General features: G+C 34.7%; 1 protein-coding gene and 1 non-coding gene across 2 annotated transcripts; one reads left to right on the forward strand and one right to left on the reverse strand.

Moving 5' to 3' along the window:
* The first annotated feature begins 15,101 nt into the window (after nt 1–15,101).
* LOC136208555 (probable LRR receptor-like serine/threonine-protein kinase At2g16250) lies at nt 15,102–20,435 on the forward strand. Its single transcript, XM_065999531.1, has 4 exons — nt 15,102–17,840; nt 18,438–18,566; nt 19,081–19,103; nt 19,488–20,435. Exons 1-4 carry the CDS (start codon nt 15,883–15,885, stop codon nt 20,105–20,107), a joined length of 2,730 nt encoding a protein of 909 aa, XP_065855603.1. The 5' UTR covers nt 15,102–15,882; the 3' UTR covers nt 20,108–20,435.
* Nucleotides 20,436–22,887: 2,452 nt separating this feature from the next.
* Nucleotides 22,888–22,959, reverse strand: TRNAQ-UUG (transfer RNA glutamine (anticodon UUG)). Its single transcript has one exon. It is a non-coding gene; the product is annotated as a tRNA-Gln (tRNA).
* Between the last annotated feature and the right edge of the window lie 1,220 nt (nt 22,960–24,179).

The raw sequence follows: 24,179 nt of genomic DNA on the forward strand, positions 1-24,179 counted from the left end.
TTACCCAACCTCACTGGTTGCAAGAATCTTCAAAGCACGATACTTCCCTCAGACTTCTATCTTTGATGCTGAAATTAAAATGAATCCAAGCTATATATAGAGGAGCATCATGGCTGGTCTTCCTTTACTAAAATCACAATGTCGTATCCTCGTAGGGTCTGGTACAGAAGTTAATATATGGTCAGACCCCTAGCTGCCCGATGCTATTAACCCTTTTGTGGACAGCATCGCACACCCTGGCCGTGAAGAAGAAACGGTAGCATCACTCCGAGTAAGCCTGCAAGGGAATTGGGACTTCACGAAATTACAAGATTTATTTTCTGTTAGGGACAAAATGCTAATCACAAAAATACAGTTGAGCCGAAGAGAAATACGGGACAAATGGTCATGGAAATTGGAAAGGAATTGAGCCTATTCAGTCAGAAGTGGATACCAACACATTCAATCCCATCCGTCTGATATTCACGGGGCTGATCTAAGCGAAATTTGGGGTAAAATCTGGAAGATTCATGTTCCGCCAAAGGTTCGACATCTGGTGTGGAGGGCAACAGCTCGTTGCTTACCTACACGATCTGAACTGGCGAAAAAGCTGGTTGATACAACTATTTTGTGCCCGCGCTGCAACTTTGAAGAGGAAACCGTCTTTCACGCACTGGTATCATGCCCAGAAGCCCGTCAGGTATGGTTATTATTGTTGAAACACCTTTCTACATGATTTTGATTTGACAAAAGTATTTAAGTAATGATAAAAATATTCTAACACATTAAATTTAAATGCTTTGATTTATTACACTAATGTGTTTGTTCAATGTTGAGTTTAATTGTTTACAAGACATTAAGATTAAAAACCCCAAAGGCCCTTAAAGTGGAAGTCAAGCCCAAGTCAACACATCAAGACCATTCGGCCCAAGAAGTTCAAAACGAAGCCGTATCAAGCAAAACGACGACTCAGCGAAAGAAGGATCGAGAAGCCTTCGAAGCAAAAGCTTCAAGTGAAAGCTGCTGAGTTGGACGACAATGCAGTCTGGACAGCGGCAGACAACGTTCAACTTCTAGACAAAGTATTTCTACTTTGGGAAAAGTTAAGAAGGCGCAGGAAGCTGTCTCGTGGACTTTTCCTTAAATGTCGAAACATTCTGCCATGGACTGATGAAGACAGAAGATGCAAGAATCCTATTGGCCAACGACGCTGAGTACGCCCAGAGTGACAACGACAGGAAGCCGTTTCCCTCCAACGGTTATTTCGAAATTCGAAATGACCAGGTGCCTCAAGTGTCACTATATAAAGGCCATCCATTTGCTTCAATTGATGCAGATCTTCAATTAGTTGAAACGCTGACCAAATTCATACTTGAAGTTTCTATGAAAAGCAAAGCAAATACCTTACACCAATTTCCATATTATTGTGTAAAAGTCTAGAGTGATTTTCAATCATCTAAAGTGTCTTAGCAATTATTGTTTAGGACAAACACCTTATCATTTCTAGAAGAATAGAAATGAGAGGCTGAGTACTCGGTTATAGTACTCAGCGGTAGATATAGGAGTGAGTAGAGGTATAGAGGAAGGTACTCTTGTTATACTCAGCTTCTATTTGTAAAAGGTTTCGTGCTCTACCTTTAAAGAGCTCAGTAGAGAATTCAAAAAGCTCGGAACGAGTTCCGGGGACTGGACGTAGGCGGAGAGGCCGAACCAGGATAAGTCTGCTGAGTAATATCTTTCTAACCCTTAAACTCCTTTAATATATATTGCTTGCTATAAAACTGACTAAGTAAAGAACTCACGCTGAGTTAAGTCTGCTAAGAAGCTGAGTTCAGGAATAGACTCTAAGTGATATTTCCTGACTCAAGTAAAGAAGCAGGCTTAGTCACAAGTTGACTAAGCTTGTGTCTTGAATCTACTTAGTGACGCTGTGTAAACCTTTTCATAAGAAAAGAAGTCAGCCTTAACGGACAAAATTTTAAATAGTTCCTATCCCCCTCCTTGGAACTAACTTGTCACGTTATAAGGGACCAACAATTATCAAATATAGGTGATCTAAGCAGGAGGGTAAGCGATTTTACTGAATTCTGGAGTTATATTAAAAACAATCTCGACAATAAGTCCTTAGAATTGGCGGCCACCTTGTGTTGGGCTATATGGAATGATCGTAACACAGTCCTCTGGCAAGTTAAACGACAACCTCCAGCAATAACAATGTGCAGTGCCAAGACGTTCTTAGCTAAGTGGCAACTAGCCCAAAAAGCTTTGGACACGAGAGAGACAGTTACTATGCGTTCAGCTTGGACCTGCGCAGAACAAGGAAGTTTAAAAATGAATGTTGACGCAACGCTGTTTACGGAATCAGGGAGGGCGGGATTCAGTTTCATTCTTCGGGACCATAGGGGCGAGTTCATTGCAGCAGGAGACGGATCACTAGGACACTGTCAAGATCCGCTGTTAGCAGAAAGCATGGGCTGTCGGGAAGCCTTAAGCTGGTTAAAGAAGGAAAACGCTGTTGGTATTCATCTGGAAACGGATTCTCAGCTCTTGGATCTGGCAATTAACGGAACCACCAAGTTAGTTTCCCTTTTTGGCATCATAGTTGATGACTGTAAAGCCATGATTAAAGGGCTTAATGTGTTATCCTTTTTATTTGTTAGGAGGTCAGCGAATACGATACCTCACATGTTAGCTAGAGCTTCGGATTCTGCGTCTGACATTAGGATATGGAAACATAATCCCCCGAAGTTTATTTGTAATGCTTTAATATCCGATATTGAATAAGAAGTCATCTTTTGCTTTAAAAAAAAATCATTTTATTTAGTTTTATTTTGTTACTGGGCTATGTTTTCCTATTTAAAAAAAAAAAAACAAGAATCGCACATAACAATAATATTTTGATTTTCGTTAAAAAAAACAATAATATTTTTGATTGAATGAATAAAATTCTTCTATCTATATATAGATCAAATAAGAACCCAGTTCAAATATTAATTTCTTAAAAAAAAAAAACTTAACACGACTTTAGCTCTATGTTAGTCAAGATAAATCAACCACTTCTCTATATTTTGGATTCTATTTATCATTTTGAATTTGATTAAGGGGGTCTTTCACATTGCAGATCAAAAAAAAAAAAAAAAGTTGGATAAGTTAAAGTATTCACATTTTTAGAAAGTTCAGAGACCCGGTAAATAATTTTTAGAAAGTTCAGAAATCCTGTAAATAATTTTACTTAAGTTTAGAGTTAATATGTTAATTTAAACGTATTGTTAACAATGCTCCTTTATTTTAAAGACCATAGATCTAGTTCAGAGTTAATATGTAAATTTAAATAAATTCATCGAAGAGTGACTCCAGTATTTTAAAGAGCATAGGCCTAACTTTTATACTCTACTTTTTTTTTTTGTAAATTTAAATTTAATAAATATAAAATTTAATGGACCAAAAAAAACTAAATAAAGATTAAACATTTGGGACAGTTTGCAAAGAACGAGTAGCTATGTTATTGTTAGAGTAAAGTGCTTAAAAAAACTCTTTGGATTGACATTTTTGTAAATGCATCGTGATTCAAAAACTTGTTAAAAGGGGAGCTATGGTTTGCGAACTCAGACATTCCATTAAAATTTGTTATTGTCACTATCTACCTCAAAAGGAAGCAATTTTGAAAATTAAAAGGTCTAACTTTACAAATTATCTCATATATAAAGGCTGGAGTTGCAAATTAACTAAACAAAAAATATTTTTTTACCCAAAATTGACTCTAAAATCATTTCTTCAAACGACAAGGTTTTATTATTATTAGTTTATCCTTATTGTTAAAACTTAATACATAAAGTGTGAAATAAATTTTAGAGGCCTGCTATATTGCTATTGTTGTTGAGAGAGACCTCTATTGTACTATTGTTTTTGTGAGACAATGATAAAAAAAAAAAAATATTACGTGCTATTGTTGTCGATTTTCTATTTCATTTTTAAGAGATTATATTCTAATTTTCTATATATAACTATTATTAAATTTAGATAAAGGATAATAATTATTTATAAATATAATTTTTAATAATAAGATATCAATAATATTGTAATTGAAATAAATTTTGAATTCAACACTCATACATAGAAGGTCCTTTTTTTTTTTTTTGAAAAGACATAGAAGGTCTTTTTAAATCAGAGATTCCAGACGGGTGTAGACTGCCTCTGCTAGTCCGCTCTATTAATAAGTAAATATGAAGTTTTTAGAACATATGGAACTCTAATTAAAAGACTTTACTCAACAATTACCACAGGAAGCTGTGTAGAGGAGATGAAAAGAAGTAATTGAAGAAGGGATGAAATAGTGTGCAACCAAGAAAAAAAAAAAGGGTTGAAATAGTGAATTAAGAAATTAAGGATTGATGTTTTTGAAATTTAAGATATAAATTTTAGTTTGGTAGAAATTGGTGACCTACTCTTCTACCCGTTTTATTTCCTTGTACATTTTCTCCCTAAAATACTTTTTTTGTTTTTAACTTCCTAAAATACTTTTAATTCTTGATAATTGTACCAAATAAATTAGTATTGTTGACCTGGTAATTGAGAATCCATGTGAACACTATTGCAGAATAAATATGTTTTTTTATTGAACGGAGGCTATAAATTCATCATTATAAAAACTACAAAATAGGTATGTTTTTTTTTTCCGAAAAGTAAAATAGCTATATTATCTACTTAGTTTTTTTTTTGTTTTCACCCTTTTAAAATATATCGATTCATATTGAAAATGCAATTTATTAAAATAATTCAATTATTTTCTCTATTTTTTTAATGTCGGGCTTATTTTATTTATATCCTAATTGTCACACTTTAAAATTATTACTTGATCATGTCTATTACCTTGATGTTATCCTTTCAGAATTAGATCGTTATAAGTCCACCGCCTTCCATTTGATTCATTCTCGAACGAGTATATCAAAAATCAGATGTTATATTAATTGTAACATTTAGTTTATTGACATGTAGATGATTGTAAGACGTAAAAGCCAAATTGACCATATATATTTAAGTAGTATCAGACCAGGCTTATACATCATATAACCCTAAATTAAAATTAGCATAGTAAGAAAGATGTAGAATATAGAAATTGAGCAAGTTAAGTTATTTATGGAAGCAAGGCAACATGTGACATATTGATTGGTAGGGAAGCATGAACATATAAAATTAGGTTTGAATTAAAATTGTAATAAGGATAAATTTAATTAGTTGGAATGTTGTTATTATTGTGAACATATTCCCTATCAAATATCAAATCCATCAATTCTAAACACAATTGGTGGGAAATGGAAATTCATATTTCCGCGTTAGGCTTTTTTGGAATATAATGTTGCTTTTGTTACTTTCCTTTACATGGTGATTATTAAATTTATTTTTCTAGCAAATAATTAAGAACCAACTATAAAATATGCTCCTCCTACTAACACAATTAAAATAAATATTGCACTTAACAAAACCAACTTCTGGCAGTAACAAAAGAGTTTGGCGAAGAATGCTTCTAATATTCTGTCCGGTCAGAGTTGGCATGACGGTCCTTCCAATCCTTAAAAAGGGTTATAGTTAACTGAATAACGATATTTGCTAGAATTGGAATCCCATTCCAAATTTTGTTATTTCGTCGAGTCTAAAGAGTCTATAAGACAACAATCAAGCAATTGCTGAACTCTCATCAAAACCACCATTAGATACGTCAACTCCAACAAAAATCAGGTAGGGAATGACAAATGGGCAGCCAGATAAGAGGTGTCAATCATAATAAACGCATATATAAAAGATTCCACAAACAAGTGGAACCTCAATGTACCTTAAGCTAAGTCTATCCCTTGCAGGCAAACATCTTATACATAATTTCTAGAGAAACCTTTTTACCTTAGGAAGTAAAGACAAACTCCATAAATCTTTCCAGTCATTCTCATTATCTACATTGCCACATATACATTCGAAAACCTTATAACCAGATTTCGAGGTGTAAATTCCATCACTAGTAAAATTCCATATAAGTCAATCAGCTCGATTGCAAATGGGAATAATAATTTTGTAAATAGTCCTTCCTTCATTTTGAAATAACAAAGATTCAATCTTTCCACGGTCCTAAATCTTAGTACAATCAATAAAGAGATCTGAAACCTTAATATCTTCATGGTAAGAGATACTAGGTGACCGAACCATAAAGTTACGCTCACTAGGCAACCACATATCCTTCTAAACCTTAATCTCCAAATCATCTCCAATTCGCCAATGCAAACCTCTAGAAAGATTAGGCTTAGAACCCCACACACTCTCCAAGCATAACTAGGATTAATGCCTAACTTGAAAGATAAGAAATTATCTCTAGAATAGTATTTATCTTTGAACATACGACTAACTAAATTATGTGGTTTAGTGATAATTTTTTAACATTGCTTCCGTAAAAGAGAAACATTATAATCATGGAGATCCTAAAAACACAATCCTCCTTGATCCTTTCAAAGACATAACTGATTCCATTTAAAATAATGAATGTTTCTACGCCTCCACTTTTCAACCTCCACCAAAAAGAGTTCATCATCTTCTGAAGTTCATCACAAGTAGATATTGGAAGCAAAAAGGTACTCATAGAGAAGGTTGGAGGTGCTTGAGCAACAGACTTCAACAACACTTCCTTACCAATAGAGGATAAGAACCGAAAACTCCAGCTTTTAAACCATTTATTAAGCTTATCTTTGAGAAAACCAAATATTGTAGTTTTAGACCTCCCAATCAGAGAATGAAGAGATAAATACCAATAGAGGATAAGAACCAAAAACTCTAACTTCCAAACTACTTATGAGTTGTCTAATATCTCTCGTACTCAACAAGAATCTTTAGGATTGCATTACTTTGAGCCATTGTTTCTCTGAAGAACATAAAACTATCAGCATCAAATAGAAGATATGAGATACTATGGGCACCTCTTGAGATTTCAGAACCATGAATATATCTTGCAGTCTCAGCTGAATAAATAACCTTTGACAAAACTTCAATGCAAAGAATAAACAGATAAGGGGAAAGTGGATATCCTTGTCTTAAGCCCCGACCAAGATTAATAGGACCAACAAGATTCCCATTAATAGCAAGCGAGTAAGACACGAATGTAACACAAAGATTATCCAACTAATCCAATAATCATGGAAACCAATACACTAGAAAATAGCCTTCAATAATCCTCAATCAACTCGATCATAAGCTTTACTGATATCAAACTTAAAGGCCACACTGCCATTCTTACCCCTAATCTTCCTTTTCATATAATGGATAGACTCAAAAGAAATTTGAACATTGTCCACAACTGTGCAACTTGGTTCAAAAGCCAAGTGACTATTATAAATAATCTCTGGAAGAACACACTCTAATCAGTTAGCCAGAACTTCAGCAATAATCTTACAAATGATATTACAAAGAGAAATTGGACGAAGATCCTTCATATGATCATGGTTACCAACTTTTGGAATAAGCATTATAATGGTATCATTGAGAGTAGTAGGGAACTCATTTCTATATCACCAACTGTGACTAGTAGCAAAAATTCTCATACTAATAAGAACCACATATTAAGACCATCCTACTATAAGATTTGGGAGGATGCATTTGAAACACAACCACTTTGAATTCATCATATGAGAAATGAGAAATAAGCATATTATTCATGTTATCATATATGCAACTATCCAGAATATTGACAGAATCATAAGATAAAACATGGGGAGCAGGAAAAAATAGAGTGACAAAATAATTGTTAATCTGATTATCAATATCATTGCTATCTTTCAGCACATTACCTAAGCCATCCTTCAGTAGAGCAATGGTGTTTCTTTTCTTTTGAGATTTAGTGCAAGCACAGAAGAAACTAGAATTAAGACCACCGCCCTTCAGCTAGAACACTTTAGCATGCTGTCTCTAATAAGTTTCTTCCAACTTAGTTAACCGATCCAAACTATGTTGGGCTTAAAAGGCAATAGAAACAACATCATTATAACACCTTCTTACAAGTAATAATATAGAGTCAACTTCAGTTTGTAATTCACTCCACATTGCTCTATAGAGGAAGCCGATGTTGTCAGTGTTGGGGTTTAGTGTCCTATAGACAATTGTTCCAGGATATAAACCTACTGTAAATGAATTGTTCTTTATTTCATTTTTTTTAATAAGATATGGTTTCATAACTGTATAAAGGCAACCACTTTTAAAGAACTAAATAAGTCTAAATAAAAGGAAATCCCTAAGTTTATTTAAAGTGATTATAAAGCATGAAGTGAGATAAAATATTATAATAAACTAATAAACTTAAAACCACCCCAAGTCAAGTGATATGTTTTGAATAGGGATTGACATAACACTGTTAAGACTTGCATGTAACAATGTTTTCTGTCGAGACAGAGAGCTGATCTCACAAGCTTCATATATGTAGATATCTAGACAGTTACATGGATCCAATAAAAGAGTTCATTAGGATTGGGGGCCCGACTTGAGATAACAGGATGGGTAGATTTATCCTTGTCACCTGTTCATCTCATTGGTATTAATAGGTATAAGTAATCCTAAGACTCAAAAGAATGTTAATTAGTGATTCTGGATTATGGAATGTGATGCTTTGATCCTGTTGTAACACGATCCATAACAGGGATGACTCTGGGGTGTGTACGGCAGACGTTGGGTATCACAGGAAGTAATTGCAGGATAGTTAACATTGGATTGAGCATTTGTCACTCCTGATAAATGGGAGATACGTCCCAGGATTGCTTGTGGAAGACTTGACTCTAAATCCTTGCAAGGTGATAGCATAAGACTTGAAATGGAGATTGCACTTAACCTATCTAATTGAAGTTAACTCGGCCTGTACAAGTAAAACGAACGTCTCGCTATATGTGACTTGACATACCATAGTCATAAGATTCTGTTTAAGGATGTAGTTGATAAAGGATCGAATTATACTGTAACTAATACGGAAAGGTCAACGACGGAATCAACATGTCTTCTTATAGCTCTGGGGGAATGTTTCGGATCTGCCATTCACAGTTCGCGTACTCATTCCGTTATACAAAGATTGAATGTAATTTTGAGACATTAATTTAATGGTTGTATACGGCTAGAAGCAATAAGAACCTAATGGGTCACACATAAAACTTGGAACCCGAAAGAGAAACAGATATTAATTAATTGACGGAAGCCCAACTGAGTCCACTAAGGCCCAATAATAGAGGGGGGCGATTTTTATGTGTAGGGACATATAAGGAATTAATTTAATTTCGGACAATTATAATTAGATTATGATTATGAATTAAATTAATTATAGGATAAATAAGTTATGAGATTTATTGAGATTAAATTGCTCCTAATTATTATCCTATCAATAAGTTATTATTATCTTTATATTTAGATATAATTATAGATAATAATAATAATAATAAGAGTATTATTCCGAATATAACTCTTATTCAATAACCTAATTCTATCTAACTAGGGTTTAGATACGAGAGGCTATATATATCCCTGCTACTGAGAATTTCGGCCAACCCTAGTCTATCCCGTAGACTGAGATTTTCGACCCCTACAGTAGAGGACGGAATTCCACCGCTTGCTTCCATTCGATTGATTTTATCTCTTTCTCTTTCTCCTTGATCTTGTGTTGATTTGTTAGAGGCAATCTCCTTTGATTGATATTTATCGGTTGTATTCTAATCGTTTACTTTTATGTTTTGTTATGATTTTATCTGGCGTAGTATTATGGGTGCTCAAGAGTTGTTAAGGTCAGGTATTCGTAGGTTTGTAGGGGCGGGTGGTGAGGTCCGGATTTGGGATGACCCATGGCTCCCTGACGATCACTTTCCATATATTGAAAGTGAAAAATTGGATGGTTTAGGGGTGGAAGTGGCGGCTGATCTTATGGAGGAGGGTCGGCGGTCATGGGATGTTGGGTTAGTTTCGGGCATTTTTGCTCCTCGGGATGCAGAACTTATTCTCCGCATCCCCTTATCTAATCGGGTTGATCATGATGTGTGGTATTGGAAGGATGACCGGCGGGGCAATTATACAGTTAAAAGTGGATACCGAAAGCTTATGTCTGGAGCTGGAACAAGTTGGTTTATTGATTCTCCAGTATGGAATAAAGTTTGGAATCTTAAAGTGCCCCCTAAAGTTAAGAACCTTCTTTGGCGGGTTCTTGCTAACTGTTTCCCTTCTAAAGTCGCGCTGAAAGCCCGAAGGGTTCCTATCTCAGATTTATGCGAGCTCTGTCATGGGGCGGTGGAAGATTCTTTTCATATTTTTCTCAAATGTACTATGGCTCGAGCTATTTGGACTATTTCGCCTATTGGGGATGTGGGAACCCAATTTCATAACATTTTTTATTATTGGAGCTGGATCTTTTCTAAACCGATGGAGCTTGTTGAGCTTGTAGCGGTTTTATAGTGGATTATTTGGTGCTATAGAAATGACATTGTGTGGAATCGGAAGGATTCACAAGCCTCGATCCTGTACCATTCGGCCGGTTCCTTTCTACAGGCCTGGAAGAAAGCGCAGGCGCCGGTTTCTCCTTCAGACAGTCCGGTTGTGCCAAGCCCGACGGTGTGGCAGAGTCCTCCAATAGGCTTCCTAAAACTGAATGTGGATGGTGCGTCTTTTGCAGACGAGAATGTGGCTAGGTTTGGGTGTATTGTTCGGGACGAGTTAGGCTGGTTTGTTGCAGCTAAAAATGGAACCTTGCAGAATTATCAAGATGCATCGTTCATTGAAGCGCTATCGGTCCGTGAAGCTCTCAGTTGGATCAAAGACCGCGGATGGAAGGATATAATCATTGAATCCGATTCTTTAATTGTGGTACAGTCTATGGCCCGCCCGTTAGAGGTTTCATCTCCTTTTAACGCCTTAGCCAATGATTGTCATTTTTTATTGAACGAGTCATTTAATTGCTCTATTCGTTTTGTCTGTCGTTCTGCAAACTCAGTTGCTCATTTGTTAGCTAGAAGTAGTATTTTACCTTTAAATCGGGGTGAGTGGTTTTCTGTACCCCCTAATTTTATTTGTAATATGCTTCTTCTTGATTCTTAATATATGCTTCATTGGTTGTCAAAAAAAAAAAGACATACAAAAGAGAGAAATTCGTTTTGCTCTTCCTACATCGGGTCAGTTCACGATTTCGAGGATTCCTGGAGATTGAACCGTCGGATCGTCACGATCTTTGGACAGGAGCTTCTAGACATATTCTTCCTTATTTTCACCGTTGGGATTGTTATTTGGAGGTCTGGAAGGTCTGTTCGGGTAGGGGCAGATTGGTTGACAGATTCTATCTCTTTTGAAGTTGTGGGCACTTCGTTTGCAACGGTAGATTGATCGTCATAAAGGTATTTCGTTCTATCCCTCTTTATATGAAATAACGATTACCGGATCTTGGTTTAAGGAAATAGGTTAAAATTTTATATTTCCGCTATCAAACGTTTGCCTATTTTCCTTCAGTCAGCTGATATGCATATGTTTTACCTAATTTTACCCCTTATTTCTTATGATTTAATTGGATAATTATGGCTATTAATGAAAATTTTAATTGATTTTTCTATAGATTGAAGAAAGATGACATTGGTAAATCAGTATGCTTAATTGGAGTGAAATTGGTATTTTGGAGGAGCAAAAAGACCAACATAGAGAACCAAGGATCAAAGAGGAATTTGGATAAGAGATGTTCTCCCTAGGTGTGGCTGGTAGTCCAACTTACCTGGACTAGCAGTCCATCCTACAATTACAGCAATCTAGAAATCTTGAATTATGCTTCCCGTGTTGGACTAGCAGTCTAACTTACCTGGATTATTAAGGATTGGAGTTAGATTAGGGATTCTCAACCTCTTTTGGATGATTCTTGTCACGCTTAAGGGTTATATTTTTTCTTTTCTTTCTTATTTCTTTGAAACCCGGATATTATTGTTTAAATTCCCTCTTTTATGTAATAAAATCTTATGTTTCTTTGATTCATGGGTATTTCTTGCATTATTATGAGTTATTAAATGATTTTGTTAGGGTTTAGGGCGAATGTGGATGTTATTATGCTTTGGGTGTTATTGATTTGAGTATTTGGCTCTTGAATGTTATTTTGATTGATTTTAATGGTGTTATAATTGTAGATGGACTTGCTCAATCCATATTTGAATTCATTAATGCAAAAAGATTTGGTTTAGTGAATGGAAGAACCATTAATCACATATTTGTCCATGGGGTAGAGATATAAATGAGTTTTTATGCTAGGGTTTTTTATAAATACTTGTGTTTACGGAATGCTTTCTTGGTTATTTTTGTATATTTACTTTATGCAAAGAGATTTGGTTAGGTTATTACTTAGATTTATAAGGCGAATAGATTTGATTGTGATGGTTTTTGTGAAAGGTACCCTAGGCTAATTTAATCATTGTCAAAAGGTCATTACCCAAGTGAACCAATACGTACTAGGTTATTAGAAAGAGATTTCAATATTCTAGTATGTTGGTTCCTTCTAAAGGCATGAGAATATTTAAGAGGAAGCTCGGAGCTTGATACTTTTAAATGTTGGTTTATCACAAAGAGATTTGGAATTACTTGTATTTAAATGGGTTTCTCTAGATTTAGAGATAAACATGAAAAAATGCTCTTGTTTGAGATATAACCAAACACATGAAGTAAAAAGAAATCCATAGGGTCCAAACACCCTAACTTATCTTTACTCATTGTTTTATATCCTAATTTTTCTCTAGTGATTGCTAACCTCTGTTAGATTTAGTTAATTAGGAATAGTTTTATTATTTTTCTCTTCAAACCAACTATTGCCCTCACTGAATAGCTTTGAGGACCATTAGAATCAAATAGCCTTAGTTCCTTTCCTCGTGGGATCGATATTTGGACTTAAATTCCATTTTGTTACTTGAGCGACTAGTGAACTTGCTAGTGTGTTAGAAATAGTGCAACATTGGCTTAGTTGTGACAAGTAGATTTCGACCACCAGCCTAACCATTAGAATCATACTGTTGAACTCGTCCTCCTTAAGCCAGGCCATCTTGAACTGAAACCTCCTAGATTTCTTGATTGTTGGCCCATTCACAAGAGAGATAAAGAGAGGCGAGTGATTAAAATAATTTGAAATCAAGTCACACAAGGAAAAATGGTGTACCTATTCATTTAACAGGTAAAAGAAAAAGCCTTGTCAAGCTTCTCACGAACCTATAGAGGTGTACCTCTACTTCGTTCCTAGGTAAAAAAATCACCATCCATACGCAATTTAGACAAACTATTATCTAGTTTTTCTCCCTGCTTCAAGATGCAATTGGAATCTTGATTATAACCCATGATAGAGAAGAAAAAAGAGCAATCGAATGAAGAAGATCTCAAGTTTCCTTATGTCTAGCTCTGTCTGCAAACCCATAAAAGCTAACTAGACGTTAATCTCTATACAAGTTATCATTAATCACGACATCAATATTGTGGTCTGAGTAGCTTATCGTGATGTTGAATTTATCCTTCCAAAACATAGCCAAGCCCCCACTTCTACCTCTATATAGAAAAACAACCTTCAAAGCGAAACTTCCATTGCATGAAATCAATTCTCGTTTTATCAACTAAATTTCCATAAGAAAAGACAATATCGAGATTATTAGATTTTAACACCTCTCCCAAAGATTGAATTGCTCGGGGGATTACCTAGACCCTGGTAATTCCAGTTTAGACAACTCTTTGATCTTGACGGATCTGAATGAGAGACCTTGCCGCTTCCAGATTGGGAAAGAGATCCTTATCCTTGATGTCAATAGAAATAGATTTTTCTAGAGTATCATTTTTTGCAGTGATAACATGTGTGAAGTTGCTGAGTTCCTTATGTAGAGTTTCCTGGCCCAAACGAAAACCAGAAGCCTCACGTTTGCGTTTTTGTCCTCTTACAAATCAAACGATATTTCCTCAAAGTCCACAATCATATCTAATTTGTCACAATAATTTCCTTCTAACGTGTCAATCGGAATAAATATGAATTTTATTAGAGTTTGGGAATTCTTTTAATGTGATGGGCAAAATTGGAGAAATATGCGTATTTTGACTTGTTTTTCCTACAATAGGAATTAAATAAACTTTCCAAATTGATTTGTTGGTTGTTAGGGAATTCAAAAATTTCATTCCCTCCACCCATCTGACTCCCACTCGAGACTCCTCTAAGATCTCGTAACCACTCCGACCTAACTTGTTCTCCCGATCTCATCAACGCTTTCAACCACATCAACAGTCTCGTTTACTGAATAATTTTTCTCAAAATCTTTCTGTGTGCCCTAATAATCCACAAATAAAGCAAAAATTGCTTAACCTCTCATATTTGTAGTTAATAAAACTCTAATCACTCTATGACTTTCTAATTTTCTTAAACTTATTTAATGGCTTTCGGACGTCAACCATAACTCTAGTCTGCGTGAATTGTCTATGGATGTTCGTATTATTATTTAGATCATACTCAATGAACTAACCAATAAAATCTCATATCTATCAACCAACCGTCAGACATTAAACTCATTAGAACATCGTAATTGAATTTTAAAAAATGTGTCAAATCAAGTACAACATTCTCCGGTTTCTAATCAATCTTCCATTCATTTATAATAACGGTTTTGATCACATGGATCTTAATGACCATAAAGATGGTTGTCAAATGACCAAACACTCCGACTAAATGTAAAAAATATAATTTAGTAAAAGAAAATTTTAAATGAGTAATGTTGTAACTAATTTGTTAAATATGATTTAATGTGTGAAATAAAAGATTATAACTTCAATCAATCAAAAATCAAAATAATCAGAGTCTCACATGCTTCTTGCCTTTTTCTTCTTTAAACAATAGAAATCCCATATATGTTAATAGAAACAGATTTGACTGGACAAAAAACATAAATATATTTGAACAAGAACACTAGTTTAAGAAAAACTAATTATTAGAGCAAAAACAATTTTTCTGTATTGAACAAATTTTCCAAAAAATAAAAATGTGATTTCACGCAAAATCATACATTTAAATGGAAGATTTTACGACTTACCTTTTTCTAAAAAGAAAGAAAGGAAAACTGTTTAAATGAGACAGATCTCTACAGCTCACGAATTAAATTTGATTGATTACTTTCCTCTTTAAAACTTTCCTTGATAGACAGACATAAAAATTGAAGCTTTATTATATCTCTTCAATCTTCATATGAATGCAGAGGAGAGGAAGAAGAAGAAGAAGAGGGTTTATAAATTATTGTTATTATTACAAGTAGTGGGGTTTATTAGCTGGCAAGAGCGGGATAACCGGAGGAGGTCAAACACTCCACCACCACCACCACTACTAGAGGTCCGGGAGGCGGAGTGTCAGAAGAAGTGCTGTACCACCGGTCCCATAAAGTCCATCAGCAGAAGTGCGACTGAGTCTCACCCAGCCAAAAAGAAAGAAAAAAGAAATAATTTTTATGAAATGTCAGCGCTCAAGAACTCAAATCAAAAACCCCTTTTTTAAGCCCACGCCTTTCTGGTCTTTAGTCCTTTCTTGACCAGCCTTCTTCTTCTTCCTTCTCTCTTTCTGTGTTTATCTAATTTGGAAACCTCTCTCTCTCTCCAATATTATTTAAGTAATTCGTTATATGAAGAATTTTTTAGTCATTATTTTGCTAGTTTTAATCTTGCCACTGAGGAAAACTGCAGAGACAGAGTAGGTAAGGAGAGAGAAAGGGGGGAGTGAATCATATTGGTCAACAACAATCAATTTTGAGAAGAGAAACAAAGGAAAAAGGTAAGATTTTCTTCTTCTTTTTCTTCTTTATGTGAGGAGTAGAGGGGGAGGAGGAGCTGTGTTGATTTGATATGAAGAAGAGAAGATTTGAATGAGTTTAAGCCATGGTGGATCACCGAAGTGGAGGGGGAATAGCATTCGCTTTTCTACTATTGCTATTGAAATTTGAGCCTGCATTTCTTCAGCAAACGGAGACACTTTCAGGGGTTGAACGGAATGCTCTGCTTCAACTTAGATCTTCTTTGGGTATAAGAAGTAGAGAATGGCCTAGAAAAGCTAATCCTTGCTTGGACTGGAGGGGTATCACATGCGACAATGGAAGTGTATCGGCGATTAACATTTCTGGTTTTCGAAGGACCAGAATTGGTGCCCAGAATCCACAGTTTTCCGTTGATGCGCTTGCTAATCTAACCCGTTTGAGTTCTTTTAACGCTTCTAGATTTCAGCTGCCTGGTTCAATCCCTGATTTGTTTGGTCAATCTCTTGGTTCACTTCAACTTCTTGATCTTAGTTTTTGTTCAATACGTAATGCTATTCCTGCTAGTTTAGGGAATTTGACTAGTTTAACCACTCTTTACTTGTCTGGTAATAGTTTAGCCGGTTCAATTCCCTCTAGTTTAAGTCAATTGGTGTTGCTTTCGGTTCTTGATTTTTCTCTAAATTCACTTACGGGATCTATTCCTGACACTATTTCTACCCTTGCCAATCTGGTAAGTTTTGATATTTCTTCCAATTTCTTATCTGGGTCGATTCCTACTGGCATTGGGATGCTAGTGAAGCTTCAGTATTTGAATCTTTCGAGCAATCAATTGTCATCTTCGGTACCTGCTCAGCTCGGTGACCTTGCTAACTTGGTTGACCTTGATCTCAGTTTCAATTCATTGTCTGGGTCAGTGCCAGAAGACTTGAGAAAGTTGAGGAATTTGAAGCGAATGCTGCTTGGGAATAATGTGCTTGTTGGGTCTTTGCCTAATTTGTTTCTTGCTACAAGTCAATTGCAGATTGTTGTTCTGAAGGATAATGGTTTCACTGGTGCTGTCCCTAATGGGCTGTGGACGGTGCCCGGATTGCAGATTCTTGATATTTCTGGCAATAACTTCACTAGTGTCCTGCCTAATTCTTCCTTGAATGCCAATGCTACTACTACTACTGCAGAACTAAACATATCTGGGAATTTGTTCTATGGGAATCTTACATCTATAATGAGAAGGTTCAGTTTGGTTGATCTGGCTGGTAACTATTTCGAAGGCAAGGTTCCGGATTATGTGCCTCGCAATGCTTCTCTTGTTAGCAATTGTCTCCAAAATGTATCAAATCAAAGAAGTTTGCTGGAATGTACATCATTTTATGCTGAAAGGGGCCTGATTTTTGACAATTTTGGACTCCCAAATTCCACACAACCGCCTGCTGAACCTCCTCCAAGAGAAAAGAGTAAAAGAAGAGTTATTATATTGGCAAGTGTTCTGGGCGGTGTTGGGCTTATTATCCTTTTGGTATTGCTTTTAGTGCTTCTACTTTGCATCAGGAAGAGAAAAGGCACGACGAATCAGAGAGAGGTTGCTGCTGGGCCAGTTACTGGTGGGAGCAGTCCACAGCCTCCTGAAGCATCAATCAATTTTTCAAGTCTGGGAGACACATTCACTTATCAGCAACTGCTTCAAGCAACTGGTGACTTCAATGATGCAAACCTGATCAAACATGGCCACTCAGGGGATCTCTATAAGGGTACCCTGGAAAATGGGATCTTTGTAGTCATAAAAAGAGTAGATTTGCAGTCCATAAAAAAGGAGGCATACTTGCTGGAATTGGACTTTTTCAGTAAAGTTTCACATCCAAGATTAATTTCACTCTTAGGACACTGCTTAGTGAGGGAGAATGAGAAGTTCCTGGTGTATAAATATATGCCAAATGGGGATTTGTCAAGCTCATTATATAGGAAAACCAGCTCAGAAGATGATAGTTTGCAGTCACTAGATTGGATTACTCGATTGAAAATTGCAACTGGAGCAGCAGAAGCACTCTGTTATCTCCATCACGAATGTTCACCATCCCTTGTACACAGGTAAACCCTTTCTATTATTATAATTTGTTGCTTTTTTTTACAATCACATCATGTTATCCGTTCTGCTTATTATATTTCTATAATTTAAATGATTTTGCTGTTCTATTGCAACTGGTTCTGAAACATTATGCCCTTTTGATGAAATTATTCGGACAAACATAGTTCCGTCACTACATGTTTTAATGTTTGTATTAATTGATCAAGTCCATCAGTAGATAAACTGATAAACTGATGTAGTAAGTAACTCAGTACTTTACTACTTTGTTTTATTAGACTCGGCATTATAGGTTTTAACCGCTTGGTTGGGTCAGGTTTGATTTGAAGCCATAACTATTCATTTGCTATGAAGCTAATAGCTTGAATTGCATCAACCATGGGTAAGAACTTGTGAACTAATACTCCAGGCTCGGACAAAGGATAGGCTGGTTGAACTGGATATCCAAGAAGTAGAAGGGGAAAACATAGCTTGAGCTGTTTTAAAAAAGGGGATTGCTGATCCAATACTTTTTTGGTTGTATTTCGTTTGGTGCTTGATTGGCTTACGCTGTAAAATCTGGGTGCACTTGCTGAACTTTTGTCATTTGGTTCTTTTAACAGAGATGTTCAAGCAAGCAGCATCATGCTTGATGACAAATTTGAGGTTCGTCTTGGAAGCCTAAGTGAGGTTTGTCCTCAAGAAGGAGATACTCATCAAAGCAGGATTACCAGATTGCTACGGTTGCCACAGTAAGTATTTGATTTAAATTTTATCTATCCTAGATACTATGAGATTATACCCTAACCACAATCAGCTAATTAGTCTTACTTGAATATTTAGTCTTGCTTTACTTGTTAAGTGACATAAAATAGAGTTTTGGAGTAGTTGTGATTGGTCTCTTCTCTTAATTGATTGCCTATGAAGTATGATGATGCTATAACATTAGTTCAGCTGGCATATATAATATTCTTTCTTCCTGGAATTGTTGACCATTTCTATCTTCATGTCATCAGTGATAATAGGATTTTATTGTTCTTTAGTTTTCTTCCGCTAATTTTTGGCATATTAGATGAGAAGCTTGAGCTAAGATTATAAATGTTTGATGCTTTTGAAATGGATAATGAATTATTCAATAGCAGATTTTATTGACTCTACTTTCTATCTGGTGATCTCTATTGTATGAAATCAACACCATAGTAGTGTTTGCACGGTCATTTTGCTCTTCAAGGTTTAATTCTGGTTTTTCTTTTGAATATTGTGCAGGTCATCGGAACAGAGCACTTCTGGTACGTACAGATAAAACTTGGCCTCTATATATTGATGTATTTAACTGCAATAGCTGTATGTTGATTTGATAGTTAATAGACTCAAACCTAAGTAGCCGTATATTGACAGGTTTGACGGCCTATATATGCTTGCCTTTTGTTGGAGGCTGGTTCAGGCACTGTTAATCTAGATACATTTGCTTTTCTTTTGTTCGAGTTATCAGTTCTTGCATATTTGTCGTCACCTAGATATTCCTTTGTCTTCGGATTTTGTTTGCGTTGAAATGGGAAAAGAGTTATCCAAAAACCTTGAGAATCCTTTATTTGCTAGTTAAACTTTGTTTCTTATGCTTCAAAGCTGGTTTCTAATTGTAATGATGTTTGTTTCTGCTTGAACATGATCAGCTTCTGTAACAGCAACATGTGCCTTCGATGTTTACTGCTTCGGGAAGGTTTTACTTGAGCTGGTAACCGGAAAGCTTGGAATGAGCTCATCTAGTGAAGCCCAACTGAAAGAATCGCTAGAACAGACGCTACCATACATCAGCATTTATGACAAGGAACTCGTAACAAAAATCGTGGATCCATCTTTGATCATTGATGAAGATTTGTTAGAAGAAGTGTGGGCGATGGCTATTGTTGCCAGGTCTTGCCTTAACCCCAAGCCTTCAAGGCGGCCTCCAATGAGATATATACTCAAGGCTCTGGAAAATCCATTAAAGGTTGTACGAGAAGAAAACTCGAGTTCAGCAAGACTTAGAACGACATCTTCCAGAGGATCGTGGAATGCTGCATTATTCGGTAGTTGGCGTAGTACATCTGATGTAGCTGTCATTCCTGCAGGGTCCAGTACCACCAGGCCTGAAGGAACAAGTAGTTTTAAACATTCAGGAACTTCAAATTCACAGGGAAGTGGCCAAAATGGCGGCGCTGGTGATCATTCATCATCGCATAGGCGGTATTCGAGAGAGATCTTCCCTGAACCAACGGACGAGCAGGACATAGGGAGACAAGGGCAGGAGTAGCAGAGGCAGAGAGAATGATTTTTTTGTTGATTCTTTGTTAATAATACAGCAGCAACAGGCTTCCCATTAGAGTGCTTGCTTGTGGGTACCCCATCTACTACTGCCCTTGCTTGTTTGTCCAGGTTTTGTGGAGATGTCGTCGGTCGGTCCGGGGAGGGGCAGGTGTATAAGGTTGTGGTTAGGGAAGATTTTAAAAGAAAATTGGGTGCTATTAGCAGCAATGGTATTATTTGTTTGAAAAAGCTATTTTGATCTTTATTCCTTTATTTTACAATGTAAAGTTTCAACCTTTTTCATTTCATCCAAATTAGATCTTCATTTCCCCAAAGGAAGGCAGGAATTTTTTTAACAACAATCAAGAAAATACTTGGCTGATTATCACTTCTTTATTTTCTGATGGGGTAAATTACACCCATAGCTCCTTAACTTTTTGCTTTTTAGTTTCAAACCTCACATAAAAGACTTTGAACTTTGTTCTTTACTAACATAATAGTCCATTGGTCTTTGACTCAATAGTAGGTAATATTCTATTGTAGAGTTTATGAAAATCATATTTTTAGTTTTGAAGTCCTTACTTATTTATTTAGTTAAGAGAGATAAATTAATTGATTAGAGAGAATGGTTTTGGAATATAGTGTTTCAATGGAAAATGTGGTTCTAAATAATTTTAGAATAATGACCAAATTAGCCTCTATCGCACTTGGAGAAGTGTAGATTTACCTCTAATATATGAAATGATACAGTTTTATTTCTAACATTTTCAAACAAAATCAATTTTACTCGTATTTTACAGAAAATTTGAACAAACCGATTTCACCATGACTGTGACATTAAACCTTTCAAACAAATTTGTCGATAAATTGAAGCACTTTCATGTATTTTATAGTACGTACTTTAGACAACATTTTGTTATTAACTTGTATTTAGCATATTAATAATTTTAGGATAAGGTCCAAATTTGCCTCTAGCATTCTTTAGGATGTGCTATTTACTTTTGACATATGAAATTGTACAATTCTATACTTCCATATTTTCAAACAAGATCAATTTTACATATATCTAACATAAAATTTGAATAGGTTTATTTGGTCGTTATTTGACTGCCATATTAAACCTCTCAAACAAGTTTATCAATAATTTCAAGTAATTTTGTGTATTTTATTTTGACAGGTTTATAACTATATTAATAATATAGTAAACATTTTAGACGGGTTTTTTATGATTAACTTGTACTTGACATACTAAATAATTTTGGGATAAGGACATTTGTTGTTATCGTTTTTTAGGAGGTGCAAATTTACTCCTAATATTCGAAAATGTATAATTTTATCCTCTAACGTTTCCAAAGAAGATCGATTTTAATAACATAGTAAAGATTTTAGGCTGTTTTTTTATTAACTTTTAAATAGGTTTCGGATCGCATTAGACATTTCACATATTAATTATGTCGAAAATATTTATTATGTTATTAACACAGTTACAAACAACCTGCCAAAATATCAATATTTTACCTTTAGGTAACAGAATTTTACTCATTATTTAATTGTCATACCATATATTTTAAATATCAATTATGTCCGAAATATTTATTTTCTTATTAACACAGTAACAAACAACCTGTCAAAACCTTAATTTTTTAACTACGTCAAATACAAGTTAATCACAAAAAAATTGTTTACTATGTCATTAATACAGTTATAAACAATCACTAAAATACACAAAACTCCTTTCATTTATCGGGAAACTTGTTTAAAATGTTCAATATGATAATCAAATAACGGTCAATTTAGTCCGTTCAAATTTCAGTTAGTCAAATTGATTTTACTTGAAAACATTAAAAATAAACTTATATCATTTCGTAATGTACGGGTAAATCTAAACTTCTCCAAGGAAAAAACTTTTAACTTTATTGCAATCATTTAGTTATTGAATTTCTCCATTTACTTTTACAACAGATTTTTATATTGGAAAGAGGTAAAGTTGAATAATTTGTAAAGTTGAATAATTTTTTTATATTATGTTTTGAATGGAAGATGCTATATAAAAAAGGTAAATAGTTATAAGATCCTTATATTTTTACTTAACACGTTAGTAAGTCCATCATATTATTATAAGGTCTTTAAGTTTTATCTTAATCAATTCTTTAGTCCTTCCATTTGTTTTTGTAAATGAAAGTTCAAAATTACCCCTAGCTATATACATAAAAAAAATATGTATATTTTAGTTTCAAATTTAATCTAATTAATTTTAATGAAGTTTTTGAACTACATATACACCAAAATTAATATACTTGAAAAAATATACTATTAATTTTCTTAAATTATAATTATTTTTTTCTTTATTTTTTAATATAATATCTTTAATTTAACATTCAATATTATTATAAATTTTTTATAATTTTTTAAAAATCATATATTTTTTTCATTCGCAGAATTTATTAGAATTGTAATTTTTTTACAATAATAGTCTTACTCCTATTTTAATAATTTTTGAAATATTTTTCATTCATTTTTTAGTCAATAAATTTTGTGTTATTAAATTAAAATTCTATACTTATATAAAAATTAATAAATCAATTACTTTATATTGGAATTTATATTGGAGAGATTATGATTATGTAGGAAAAAAGAGAAAAAAATATGTAATAGGAAAAATAGATGTTTTATTATTAAAACATAAAGTAAAGGATAATTTTGGTATTTTAAAGTTTATTTAGTATAGTTTGACCATTGACCCAAGCATAATGACTAAGGAGTTAACAAAAACAAAAACTAGAGAAAAGGTCCTACCGAGATTTGAACTCGGGTTACTGGATTCAAAGTCCAATGTCCTGACCACTAGACCATAAGACCCTTATGTTTTATCTTAATCAATTCTTTAGTCCTTTCATTTGTTTTTGTAAATGAAAGTTCAAAATTACCCCTAGCTATATACATAAAAAAAAGGGAAAAGTACAAAAATAAACCTTGTGGTTACACCTGTTTTCGATCGGCACCCATGTGGTTTAAAAGTGAACAAAGTGGTACCTTGAGGTTCATTCCGTTAGCAAACACTAGACCTGTCCACGGGACCGGGTACCCGTCCGGTCCGCCCAGGCCCGTGTCCCTTGGACCGGGCTTGGACAATAAAAATTGTTTATCGGCCCAGGCCCGCCAAAGCCCGTCTATTTTTTGGGCGGGCTTGGGATTAATAAAAATAACACGGCCCGGCCCAGCCCGGCCCGCTTATTAATATTAATTAATAAATATATATTTATATATTAAATATTTATTTTTAAGTATAATATTTATTTTTTTATAATTAATAATTATATATATATATATATATATATTTAGGTGGGCTTATATGGGTTGGGCTCGGGATTTGATTTTTAAGCCCGAGCCCAGCCCGGCCCGAGCCCGCCTAAATTAATTGTGGGCTGGTCTGGGCTTGGGCTGAGCATTTTTACTTAAAAACCCGACTGGCCCGGCCCGAGCCCGGCCCATGGACAGGTCTAGCAAACACATACCAAATTGACTAACGGTGTTAAAAGTCAAAGAAAAAAGAGTTAATTTGGTCCTTATATTTATTTATTTTATAAATTAACACCACCTATTATCTAATTATCACGAAAAAACCCAAAATTAAAAATAAAATACAATTACACCATCTCTCTTCTCTCTTTAATTTTTTTTCTTCTTTCTCTCTCTTTTTTGTAATTTCTCCCTCAAAAATGGATTGAATTAAGAAAACAAACTCTTTCAAATTCTGAATCTAAATCTGAATCATATTATATCGGCAAAATTGCTTCACTGCAATTTCAGTTTCTTGAATTTCTCCTTTGTATACTACACAAAATCCACCTTCTCCATGCTTCTTGCTTCAATTCCTCGTGTTTGAATTCCTTCGCCATTCCCGCCAACCACCTCAACTTCTTCCCCGTCTCTCTTTCATATTCCTTCGCTCCTCCTTCGGCCGCCATCATCACTGCCACCAATTTCATTTCTTTTCCCCTAATTCTAACACATAACAACACTATTATCATTATTAGCGATAAGATTCCAATTCTGACTCCAATTCCAATCTTCAACTA

Source organism: Euphorbia lathyris, chromosome 10 (assembly GCF_963576675.1).
Source record: "Euphorbia lathyris chromosome 10, ddEupLath1.1, whole genome shotgun sequence".
NCBI lineage: Eukaryota > Viridiplantae > Streptophyta > Magnoliopsida > Malpighiales > Euphorbiaceae > Euphorbia > Euphorbia lathyris.

Excerpts from the sequence above, each read along its gene's own strand:
- LOC136208555 (XM_065999531.1), top strand. The coding sequence starts at position 15,883 with ATGGTGGATCACCGAAGTGGAGGGGGAATAGCATTCGCTTTTCTACTA. Across the intron at positions 17,841-18,437 it reads TCACCATCCCTTGTACACAG|AGATGTTCAAGCAAGCAGCA; the intron begins GTAAACCCTTTC and ends TTCTTTTAACAG. Across the intron at positions 18,567-19,080 it reads AGATTGCTACGGTTGCCACA|GTCATCGGAACAGAGCACTT; the intron begins GTAAGTATTTGA and ends AATATTGTGCAG.